Source organism: Sycon ciliatum, chromosome 1 (genome assembly GCF_964019385.1).
Source record: "Sycon ciliatum chromosome 1, ocSycCili1.1, whole genome shotgun sequence".
Lineage (NCBI taxonomy): Eukaryota > Metazoa > Porifera > Calcarea > Leucosolenida > Sycettidae > Sycon > Sycon ciliatum.
Window position 1 is genome coordinate 51,353,606 of NC_088643.1, and position 11,902 is coordinate 51,365,507.

At 47.8% G+C, this 11,902-nt stretch overlaps 1 protein-coding gene across 2 annotated transcripts in view; it reads right to left on the reverse strand.

Annotated features, from left to right (window-relative positions):
* Positions 1-9,280, reverse strand: part of LOC135830949 (uncharacterized) — a 40,739-nt gene extending 31,459 nt beyond the window's left edge. The window contains exons 1-9 of one of the 2 annotated variants that reach the window (XM_065343177.1): positions 8,924-9,277; positions 7,741-7,825; positions 7,001-7,069; positions 6,557-6,658; positions 6,057-6,137; positions 5,087-5,347; positions 3,187-3,326; positions 2,809-2,901; positions 2,034-2,454 (exon numbers count right to left, since the gene is read on the reverse strand). In XM_065343177.1, the coding sequence (XP_065199249.1) occupies positions 2,034-2,454; positions 2,809-2,901; positions 3,187-3,326; positions 5,087-5,347; positions 6,057-6,137; positions 6,557-6,658; positions 7,001-7,069; positions 7,741-7,825; positions 8,924-9,003 (1,332 nt within the window). In that variant the 5' untranslated portion in view covers positions 9,004-9,277. Of the gene's footprint in view, positions 1-2,033; positions 2,455-2,808; positions 2,902-3,186; positions 3,327-5,086; positions 5,348-6,056; positions 6,138-6,556; positions 6,659-7,000; positions 7,070-7,740; positions 7,826-8,923 lie in introns of both variants that reach the window. The other variant, XM_065343178.1, reaches the window with a different exon arrangement.
* Between the last annotated feature and the right edge of the window lie 2,622 nt (positions 9,281-11,902).

Consider the following 11,902-nt stretch of genomic DNA (forward strand, 5'->3'; position numbering starts at 1 on the left):
CGAGCATAGCAATGAGCTGTATTGCATTCATAACTGGGATACGAATGCATAAAACAACCCATTTGTGCATATTTCTGCTGGCCTTTTGAAAACGCACTGGAAATCGCAACATGCACTCCAGTAGCAGCATATTTTAAATACCAACTTCATCACAAAACTACAGTCCATTCAGAAAAAGATGATATCCTAGCTTTTGGCCATAAATGGGTCAAATTTTGAGTTTTCGTCGCAATTTTTTTTGGCAATCCCCCATGGAATGCTCTTCCAATTGTGTTTTTGAAGTCTATTTCTCCAAAGAGCAAGCCATAACAAGAATAGGATTTCGCCAGGTTTTGCCCCCAAAGCACTGAACTGGGGAAAAGCCAAGAAAATCCAACCCGCGCACTCCACTTGCAGAACAGTACATTTGCGGTTCAAATCCCAGTTGAGGTACCTTTTTCGGACCCTTTTCAATATCGAATCTCGCGGCACTGGCAAAATCACCAAACACGGGAGCTCTCCAGAGCCAGCGCTCATCTTTTTCTGAATGGCCTGTAATGTACACTTCAGTGCTGCTCTAAGTAATACATAACTAACACGCACGCACACACACAGACATCCATATGTGCATACGCATACGCATACACACACACACACCTCAGACCTCAGACCTCAAGCCTCAGACCTGCCCATCGCGGAAGCGATGATAGCGAACAGCTATGTTAGACATAGCAACTCGTGCTGGGATTGCACCATTCAACAGCTTGCAAGGCTGAAGAATTGACCGCCACTATTTTTAGCCTGGTATCCACCACACAGCTGATTGAAGTGACTTTTTCTGGCCAGCGAATCCCTATTTTTCATTTTTCCATTTTTTTCATTTTTTTTCTTTTCTTTTTTCTTTTTCGACATACACACACACCACACCACATAATCCGGCATACACTGGCTGTTGGTAACTACCCAGGAGAATGAAAGAAAAGCTAGGAGAATGAGAAAGAAAAGAAAGACGGACGCACACACACACACACACACACACACACACACACACACACACACACACACACACACATGATTACATCACGTGGCATATTGAACGGCATGCCTAGCTTCCTGCTTGGTAGCCTATGACAATAACACGTACTACACTGTACCATAAAGTATAGCGAGAGTGCCCCACCTTGATTTAACAGTCAGGGAAAGGAACATCGTATGACAGAGTGTGCCTAAGTTTGCATGGCCTGAGAACCATTGAAAATAGCTATGGTGACCCTTATTAGTTAGCATGTTCTTGTGTGGATCTCCCATTCGCTCAAAAATAACCTGTGTACAGATTGACTGCACAGTGTGCAATGCGTGTGCAAGGTACGTGCTGTATGACTCACAACAGGACACCACCTCCGAAAACACGACCAGAAAGAGAGGTGGCGGTGGTGCGCTCTTGTGGTACTTCGATATACACTCATATCCCTCTCAACCGGACCTCGAAGTTATGGGCACTTTGGTCCACCGGGCACCCTACGGGTAGTTTCAGTGGAAATATTACTACTCTTTTGCATTTTTTGTGGAAATGGTGACATATTGTGCCAGATCTCTTTAATGCCCTTCCCCATAGAAACGTATGTGACTCAGAGTTAGAAACATTTCAACGGTTATGGAAAATGCCCAGACCTGGACCACCCGGATAAGCGGACAGATGAGTATATATACTACAGTCGATTCCACTTATAACAAACTCGCGTGCAGCGAATAACGCTGCGAATTTCGTGATGTAGCGACCCAGTGTCCATGTCCCTGTTTGAACCCGTTTTAAAATTGACCCTTTATATAGCGAACAGTTCTCATTTATAACTAACCAAATCTTGAAGGGCCTCACGTAACCTAAGTGCAATCATACTGTCATGGGCCACATGCCAGTCATGATGTGTTGCTTGTCTGATGTGAGTGTATATCAATTATAAAGAACTCCTTGTTTTTGGAGTAATTCCCCTGCACAATGGTGCTCCTTATATCAGGAGTCGACTGTATGTTGAAAGGTTCATGCAATTGCTCACCACTGATCTCTCGCGCCCTGCCTTGGATGTGGCACGCTTCTCCTTCGGTGGCCACGGCATTTCGGCCACGACCAGTTTGTTGGGATCCTTCAGTAAGAGACCGAGGCTGCTCATAAACGGATCCTTCTCGGTGTTCACAGAAGACTGCGCTGCCAGGCCGTCCGTGGGCTTGGGAGTCCGTGCAGTCGTTGGCTTGCCATTCTTGGCTGGTTTCACCTCGGGTGGTGACAGAGCACCATCAGCTGCAGTGGACATTGCAGGATCAGCAGCAAGTTCTCCCTGGCTATCCTGGCTCGATTCTGGAGATTGCAGACTAGGCGTGGAATTGGGGGTCTGGTATGGACCTTCATCCGAGAAGGGTACCCGTTGCTGGATAAACTCCCAGATCCACTCCTTGTTTTGCTTGATGCACCACTTGTCACTGTTGGTAGGATCGCATGTAGCATCATTGCGTACGCACGTACACGACACACAGCACACAAATACGCCGCCGATTAAACCAGTCTGCATAGTTATTCCTGTAGTCAAACTGCGCGGGATCACTTACTAAACGATTTGGACTACCAGCGCACAGCCCCTCATTATACATGCAATCATTGTGTAGATCAAGCTTTCAAGACCAGCATAGAAATCAGAGCCGTGTGGCAAACACTGAGATCTCCCCCGTCAGCTTTAAATCAATTGTTGGCTGCTCGGTGTGCACAGACCGGATTCCATAGATTGCGATTGAGGAATGAGAAGCATGCCAGTGCCAATGATGCAGTCTTCAACTCACTATGCTTGAGGGTACTCTGGCAACCAAGCACTCAGCATGTGCATAGCGGAGAAATAGTGTGGATCCGGGAATTCCGTCTTGAAGCGTGCATACCTGTAGCACGGCGCAGTCAAGCAAGACCAAACATGGAACAAGCAGTCAGTGGTGCGACTCAAGGGGAGCCATGACCGAATACAACTCAAGCTGATACCAATGACACCCACAGGCAGTCAGGGCCCAAGTGCAGAAGATAAAGCACACAGCACCTTCAGATAGCATTACTCTGAGTCCAGCCCCCCCCCCCCCCCCCACACACACACCCAGCATAGATTGGGCGTGTCAGGGCAAACCTGCTTGGAAACGAGCGTTGAATTTCACCGCGTGCTGTCGCAGACTTACTCTAGGCTAGCAATCTTCAGCAGCGCCTTGCTGAGTATAATAGGCCACAGCTCGGTCAGCAGTGGTGTGACGGGCAGCAGTAGCAAGTTGTCCTCATTCACAGGCAGTAGGTCATCCACAATCACCTTGCGCCAGTGTCCCTAGCAAACGGGGCGCACCAACAACAGGCACATGATACACATTACCACGGTCACAACAACAGTCACATGTTACACGAGGTTGCGCACAACGAAACTTCGTAAGATTTCGACCGTCCGGGTTCAAGTAACGAAAGTTGCTACGAAGATCCGTCCAAACGCGACCGAAACAGAGCAGATCTACGAAAATATTTTTCGTCACCTGGAGTACTGAACTACTGATATTTTACAACTCATTGTCTCGACTCTTCGCACCCGCGCGGCCGTCGCGTCAACCCACTACGAAAAAGTTCACACGTCGTGCGCAACCTCATGTTTTACGAATATTCGTTAGCTTTTTTCGTTAAAAAATTTCGTTACGGTGCTACGAATTTTCGTTGTGCGCAACCTCTCTAATACCGTGGTGCGGAGACTCCCCTAGGAACACGGCCGGGGGGAAATTGGGCCCAGTAGCCTATATTTTATTGCTTCAAAAATCTCACAAGACAAATCTATTTGTGACATGGAAATTGTGAGCACAAGTTACGCGATCGAGTCCACCAACTAAACCAGATTTTGAACAGTTAGACGTGCACAATCTAGCACAAACCGACAAGGAGTACTCACTACTGAGACATTCCACGGCATGAAAGTCAGCTTGAGCACTGCTCGATAGCATTTTCATCTCTGATAATATTGAGCCTCCCAAGTTGGGTGGTTGTTGCTTTGCGTTGTCGAAATGTGGTTTGACCCTTCTGTCTGGTCTTGCCGGCCCGTCATCATACCAGGCCAGCATTCCATGAAGCCTTGGGATGTAGCTTGTGCTCGGCTCGATGGCGCTCGCCTTCCCCTCTTTGGAATCAGCACTAATATCCATGAACCGTCCAAGTTGGAAGGCCGTTGGTTAGCGCTATCGAGCAGTGCTGAAGCTGACTTTTGGAATGTCTCAGTACGAGTACTCCTTGTCAGTTTTTTGCTAGACTGTGCACGTCTGACTGTTCAAAATCTGGTTTAGTTGGTGGACTCGATCGCATAACTTGTGCCCACAATTTCCATGTTACAATTTTTTCCTTGGCTCACCATCTGAGGGCAAAATTATTGGTACGGCTTTGGTCACACCTGCCGCACCAGTTCCAACACCCCTACAACGCACACACTGTGTGAGTCTCAACACCCCTACATTCAACACCCCTACAACACACACACACACTATGTCAGTCTCAACGCCCCTACAACACACACACTATGTCAGTCTCAACACCCCTACAACGCACACACTATGTGAGTCTCAACACCCCTACAACGCACACACTATGTCAGTCTCAACGCCCCTACAACGCACACACTATGTCAGTCTCAACTCCCCTACAACGCACACACTATGTGAGTCTCAACTCCCCAACATACATAATTCGTGTGACAGGACTCAGATAGATACTGCTACAGGTACTACTATAGACACACAGAGTTATACTACGCGATATACTTCCAAACATAAAGTGCACAGAAGTAGCAAAGCTCGCTACGATTCTTGCAAGACACATCCAGTCAGCCTTGCCGGAGACGAATGAAGTGTGAGAAGGAAAGCGACAAACTACCTGGCCACGCTGATTGCCTGCAATGGAACCAATCTATTTTGAGCATGAGAGGCTATTTGCTCCCACAGCAAGTTGTTACATGTACCTTGAATATGACCATTGTTTTAAGCCTGACACGCCTCCATTATGAGTGCAAAGCACGGCTGTACAATACTGAGATGACAATACCGTATGCCAATTACCTACCAGCCAGAACAGCCTGACGGCGTACTTTCCACTTGGGTTGTACTGAGCGGTGGTGCTACCCTTGGGCCGCGGGTAGATATGATCCCACGGCCGCCAGTTGTCCACTCCGAACCGCGGCGGCTCTAGTGACACTGGCTGCTTGGCAGTGGACCGTCCTGCCGGGGTTCCTGTGCCCTTGGACGGCACGGCCTCAGCGGGTTTGCCGCAGCACAGGGATAACTTGAACATCAGCTGCAGCTCAGTGATCACCGCGCTGAGGATCTGTATAGCAGGCATGATCATACAGGGAACGTGCAGTTCGATACGCGAAATCATCATCTTGATTTTTGTCCAGCGTTTGTGTGTGTATGCATGTGGCAGGGGATGCCCGCTGATTGCAATATCTGAAAACATTCTGATACAAAACACAAGCATTGTCATGGCAAAGGGCCTTATGATGTTTGCACATTATGATAATCGTGGCGACTCAGGTCGGACGCAATCAGTCCGGTTGATCAGGCCATGACCGGACCAACGCTTTGGCCGCCAAAGGGTATTGACTGCTGAAGAGGTCACATGTACCTGCCTAATCACATGCAAAGCATGAACGATGGCTATGAAAGGCTATGTGGAATATGGTATGGCCGGACCAATCAGAAACTGCTTCAACCGGTCCCGTGGCCGTCTTTCATAGCGGTCATAACAATGGCTATCCTTGATATTGTCCATGCCAATTATTCTACAATGGTGACTCAATGGTGACTCAATGAAGGGGATGAAGGTGTGATGCAGAACAAGCCTGGAAGAAGCCTAGCGTGAAAGTAAGAAAGAATAGAGGTGTTGGGTGAAGGGAGGGGGGGGGGGGTAGATAAGAACAAATGTAGACAAGGAGCCCACTATGAAAGAGAGAGAGAGAGCGCATTAGCTGCACTGCACCAAAGCTCTAATGCACACACTCAGACTGATTGGATTGTTCGCTATGCCCACTCACCGGGTCGTGTAGCAAGTGCGTGTTCTGCATAACCAGGTCACATGTGTCCATGTTGTCTGGTGATATCACAACTGGCGGACCCTGCAACGGACACGAGTCATCGCACCGAGAGCGCATACAATGCTTCAAGACCACACTAATATAACTAATATAGTAGCATGCTAAATTGATACACTAACACATTGATGCACCAAAAGGCCTATGACCAAGCAGTATCAGCATCATGATTCATGAGTTACTGCGCCTTTTCTACAACAATATAGCCTATTATAGGTACAAACACCAGAGAGCATAGCGGAGTTAATGTTAACTGTCACACCACCATGCTAAGGGCACATTTAAAAGCAACAGGGCTACTTCCAATCATTTTAAAAGCTTGCATTTCTTGTGTGTTAATTGCCTACTGCAAAGCCACCCAAGCAAGCAGAGACTGACAAAAATTACATGTACGAGTATAGAACCAGGTCATACATCACTTAATCCCGCATTCAAACTTGTACCTTATCAGCCAAATACGCCGACGGTCGTTTCCATGTCACATTCCCATTTTCAAGCCCGGGCGGCAAGACAAAGCGGTCGCTGGGTGGATCTTCATACAAACCCTGAAAGCAGAATGAAATCGGCGGTGCAAGGGCAAGAATCTATGAAACAAAAATGACTTTCAATGCTGGGATAGATCTAGATACAAAACGTGTAGGATATTGACTTGATCAAGTGGTGAACATCAGCTCAGCAATCAGCCAGAAAATGTCCAACCAGTCTCTTCATTCTTGTATCAGATTTGCAAATAGAATGCACCCGTGCTACGAGGAATGACTTGCATGCTGACAGTGATACTGATGGGATGTGAGATGCCGTTCAACATGCAAGGCAGGACATCTGTTGCCTGTACTTTTCAGACTCAGAAGATTCCATAAATGAAGTTGGCAAGTGTCAAGACTCACCGATGGTACAGCCGCGAAAGGCGTTGGACTCTTGGCCTTATCCTTGGTAGTCTTTCCAGGAGAGAAATCCTATAATGCACAGTATCACAGAGCCATCTATTATTGGCCAATCAAATCCATACATTTACCCATAACAAGGTTGAAGAGCATCATGTGTGGCAAGTGCATCCTCGGCCTACTGGATGCACATGCTGTGCTGTGTGCTGTCTACATCGCTAGCAGTTGATAGCCCTACACATGTGAGCAAATATCAAACAAGCACATCTTCACAGCTTGGGGAGTTGGGCATCTGTTCTTGCTCGGCTATTGGCGGCTCCGTTTTGCCTGAGTTTGTATACGAGTATGTGGCATTTATACATGAGACATTGTCTCAATGAAAGCTTGCAGTTGCAACTCCTCCATAGCATTAACATCTTCTGCAAGATTTCTGACTGGCAATCGTATTCTACTGTAAGAATGGGACAGGGTGCGTACAGTCCGGTAGACATCATTGCATTGCTGTCTCACAATTTCCAACAAACACTCGTCGCCGACCTTGCTCACACTCACCCATTTGAAAAGAAATGACCTAAGGTTCACATGACGATGTTATCCGCAGTTGTCCAACACTGACAACTCGATTACAATAATATATTGGTGAGTTACAACATGCAACAGTTAGCACAAATCGTATATGTAACCCTTCGAGGTCCTTTCGTTTAAAAAATCCGTGGCGCTCCATCCGAGTTAAATCCACTCACCCATTTCTCTGCTGCAATATCTGCATCACTCCAGTATGGCCACACGTCATACTTGGTGACAGCATCCGGCTTGCCGATGCTCAGCCTAATCAACATCATCAACATCAACACCGGCATCAGCAACTTAGACACACACATTTAAACAGGGGCATCGGAAGGTATTTTAGTGTGGTATGGTCAGCCATCTGAAGTATAATTTGCTTGTGGAGGAGGGGTGGCTAAGCCGGAAATTTTGGAAATTTAGAGCCCAGATCAGTGTATTTTATTGATTCACGGGGGGGGGGGGTACCTGGGGCAAAAAGTGGTGCGGTCAATACCATAGTCACCGTACCGTGTCCAACGCCCCTGCATTACATTATTACATTTTGCCGTTTCAACTCCCTCAAATTTATGAATAGTACGTGAATGAAAGATGAACAAGACAAGCAGGCTACCATATTTTCCTTCTTTCTAGTAAGTTTCTACCATATACAATGTACACAGCCCCAGCAGAACCGGTGCGGATGGCCAGGCCGTGGTAGAACCAACATGTTGGCCGCCAACGTGTGTTTACTGCTGCGGAGGTCATGTGACTACCCTCCATATCATGTGTATACCCTCCATATCATGTGACTACCCTCCATATCATGTGACTACCCTCCATATCATACTCAGTCACGATGAAAGGCTAGGTTGTGTGGCCAGGCCAAACTGCTTCCACCGCTCCACAACAGTGATAAGTGTCGCATATGCGGACAGCACCTACTCACACCGTAATCAAAGTATTCGCGCCAGGCGCGAATTTCATGTGGTGTACAGATTACCCGGAAGGGACTTGCTGGGTGTTCGGTTGGCCTGGTTGACCACCTCAATGGCAGCATAAGATTTGAAAACTGGTGATTGGTTTTGGTCTTTTGGAATCTGCTTTTATGGCCAGTTCATTGGGACATCATTCCAGAAACCCCTACATACTTACCGATACCCCCACCCCCAGTTACCCATACCAGAAGAGCTCGTCAGCGACAAACAGGGAAACGAAGCTCCTCTATTATTATTATTGATTGACAATAGGTTATCCCTATCAAACCAATATATACCCAGCCAGAAAATTAATAGTTCTGAAGATCTGAGGGTGCAACTCGATAGCATTATCAGGGTCAACTCATTTATTAGAGACAGGACAGTAAACATTCGTAGCCCTTACTCGCTATGGGATGGAGTCTTGGACAAAGCCGCTGCAGCTGCTTTCTCCTTTTTCACAGCTTTCACTGCTTTAGCGGCCATTGAATAGAGTGCAACTAGCGGCTCCTGGCACTCATGGGCTCTTCGCCAGCAGTAATTCCTGACATGCACACGTTTGGAGAGTCCGAAGAAATTGTCTTCGTAACTGGGGCACCCAACCGGCGATACGAGTACTAATATTCCACGACTGGTATTCTCAACTGCAGTCGGCTCAGAATCTGGGCCTGATGACCTCACCTAACCGTTATTAACAAAATACGATTGATCCACAGCCGCGACACTATTTCCAGTTACACTTGATGATGATTTTATCAATCTAAAATTGTCACTCTGCGATCCACTGACTTGAAAAGTTCCGCGGTGCACCGGTGGCTTATTGACCAGGTTGACCATGTTGACAGCTACAGCGCGCAGGCCGGCTGTGCATGTGTGTATGAAGGTTTGGCTGCTGGGCGCCGCATAGTCAAAAACAAGTTGTCATGGGTACTGGCTTTACCTGTTTACAGAACAACACTGTCAACAGGGAAACAACAACATAACAACAGGCCGGGACTGGGAGAAGTAACCATGGTAACGTACTGTAACTCGTTAGTTACTGCTTAGTTAGTCCAGTGCTGGCAACTGAAATCCAACCCCCTGAGCGGTGCGCTCACATCGCAAAGAATGTGAACCCACCGCTCAGGGGGTCGGATTTCAGTTGCCAGCACTGTAGACTGTAGTACTAGTACTAGTACTAGTACAAACTAACATCGACGTGTTACTTCCCAAGACCAAGTCCATCACTGGCATGGCGCCATTACATCAAACCAGGAAGTCGGAAACTAATGACATACATATGTATGTGCCAGTATTTGGCGACTCCCTGATTCAGACGTCCAGACCAAGGCAAGAGTACACTTGAGTACAATCAACCATGAAATTATAGGTACTGGACCTTACTCGTGTTCTAAAAACCTTACTAGGCGATGGCATAATTGCAAAGGTGATTCAGATGTGCTTCAGCGCCGTTTCTCTTCTCCTTTTGCGTCCATCTTTCTGCACTTTTTTCTCCCCTCCTCCTTCTCTTTCTGCCCTCTCCTCATCTAAGTCGTCTCCTTGTGAGAAGGCAACATTGCCTGTGAGAAGGCACCATTGCCTGTGAGAAGGCACCATTGCTTGTGAGAAGGCACCATTGCCTGTTTGCCTGTTTGCCTGTTTGCTTGTTTGGTTGAACGACTATAAATATAAGCACAACAACAACAACCTTTTTCTTGTGCGGCTATCCGTACGTTCTGTGTCTCTCCAGTCTGTGCCTCTCGCCCCGTGTCTCGCATTCTCTCTCTCTCTCTATCTCTCTCTCTCTCTCCCTCTCTCTCTCTCTCTCTCTCTCTCTCTCTCTCTCTCTCTCTCTCTCTCTCTCTCTCTCTCTCTCTCTCTCTCTCTCTCTCTCTCTCTCTCTCTCTCTCTCTCTCTCTCTCTCTCTCTCTCTCTCTCTCTCTCTCTCTCTCTCTCTCTCTCTCTCAATCTCTCTCTCTCTCTCTCTCTCTCTCTCTCTCTCTCTCTCTCTCTCTCTCTCTCTCTCTCTCTCTCTCTCTATCTATCTATCTATCTATCTATCATATCTATCTCTCCTACTTTAAGTTGATAACCCTCCATCTGCCCCCCCCTCCCTCATCTCTCTTTCTCTCTCTCCCACTTTAACCCTCCATATGCCCCCCCCCCCCTCCCTCCCTCATCTCTCTCTCTCTCTCTCTCTCTCTCTCTCTCGCTCTCCTACTTTAAACCCTCCATCTGCCCCCCCCCTCTCTCTCTCTCTCTCTCAATCTCTCTCTCTCTCTCTCTCTCTCTCTCTCTCTCTCTCTCTCTCTCTCTATCTATCTATCTATCTCTCTCCTAATTTAAGTTGATAACCCTCCATCTGCCCCCCCCCTCCCTCATCTCTCTTTCTCTCTCTCCCACTTTAACCCTCCATATGCCCCCCCCCTCCCTCCCTCATCTCTCTCTCTCTCTCTCTCTCTCTCTCTCTCTCTCTCTCGCTCTCCTACTTTAAACCCTCCATCTCCCCCCCCCCCCCTCTCTCTCTCTCTCTCTCTCTCTCTCTCTCTCTCTCTCTCTCTCTCTCCTACTTTAACCCTCCATCTGCCCCCCCCCCTCCCTCATCTCTCTCTCTCTCTCTCTCTCTCTCCGGGACTGTGTGTGTGACTATGCCTCTCGTTCCTTGAACCCTGCGTTTCCACTTTCCGAACTTCTGTCTTTGCCACCCCTGTTCTGTGACTATCCTTCACTTCGGCCTCTTTCCTGCCATTCTTTCTGGGCCTGTTTCAATTCCTTCAACTCTCCTTCTTTTGTATTTTTCTTGAGTGTGTGCTCCTATCCTATCGTGTGGGCGCATCACTGAGAGCGGTGACCATGGTGACGAGGCCAGAATAGCAGAGAGCGCAAGGAATGGCTCGCTCTGCAGTTGACCCAAGGGTGTGGCAATAGCAAGACTGCCCAGAGAGACCATACATACTGTCCATAGGTGCGCATACGCTCACGCCAGTCACGGTATTATTGTATTTGAGACCTATGTCCTTAGTAGAGAACGAGTAGAAGGGTGTAAATGGGTACATCAGACGGAAACATGATTGTAGTGGTGAGAATGACGTCATGTATGTGCGTGTTGGCACGAACACTGGGAAGCATCAATAGAATACTGCAGCTGGGCGTCTGGAAAAACAGTATCGAAGTGTAGACACGACCACACACCTCGCCATGCAAGACAACCCATCATGCCATGACGTGTGCCCAGGCCTGGGGTTGGGTTACGTTTCAACTTTCAACCCACCTCCATGTCTTCAAAGAGCTAGTGTGGATCAGGGTAGTGACTAGTGTGGTGTTGGAGTGGTGTGGATCAGGGTGGTGTGGATCAGGGTGGTGTGGTGTTGGAGTGGTGTGGATCCGGGTGGTGTGGTGTGGATCA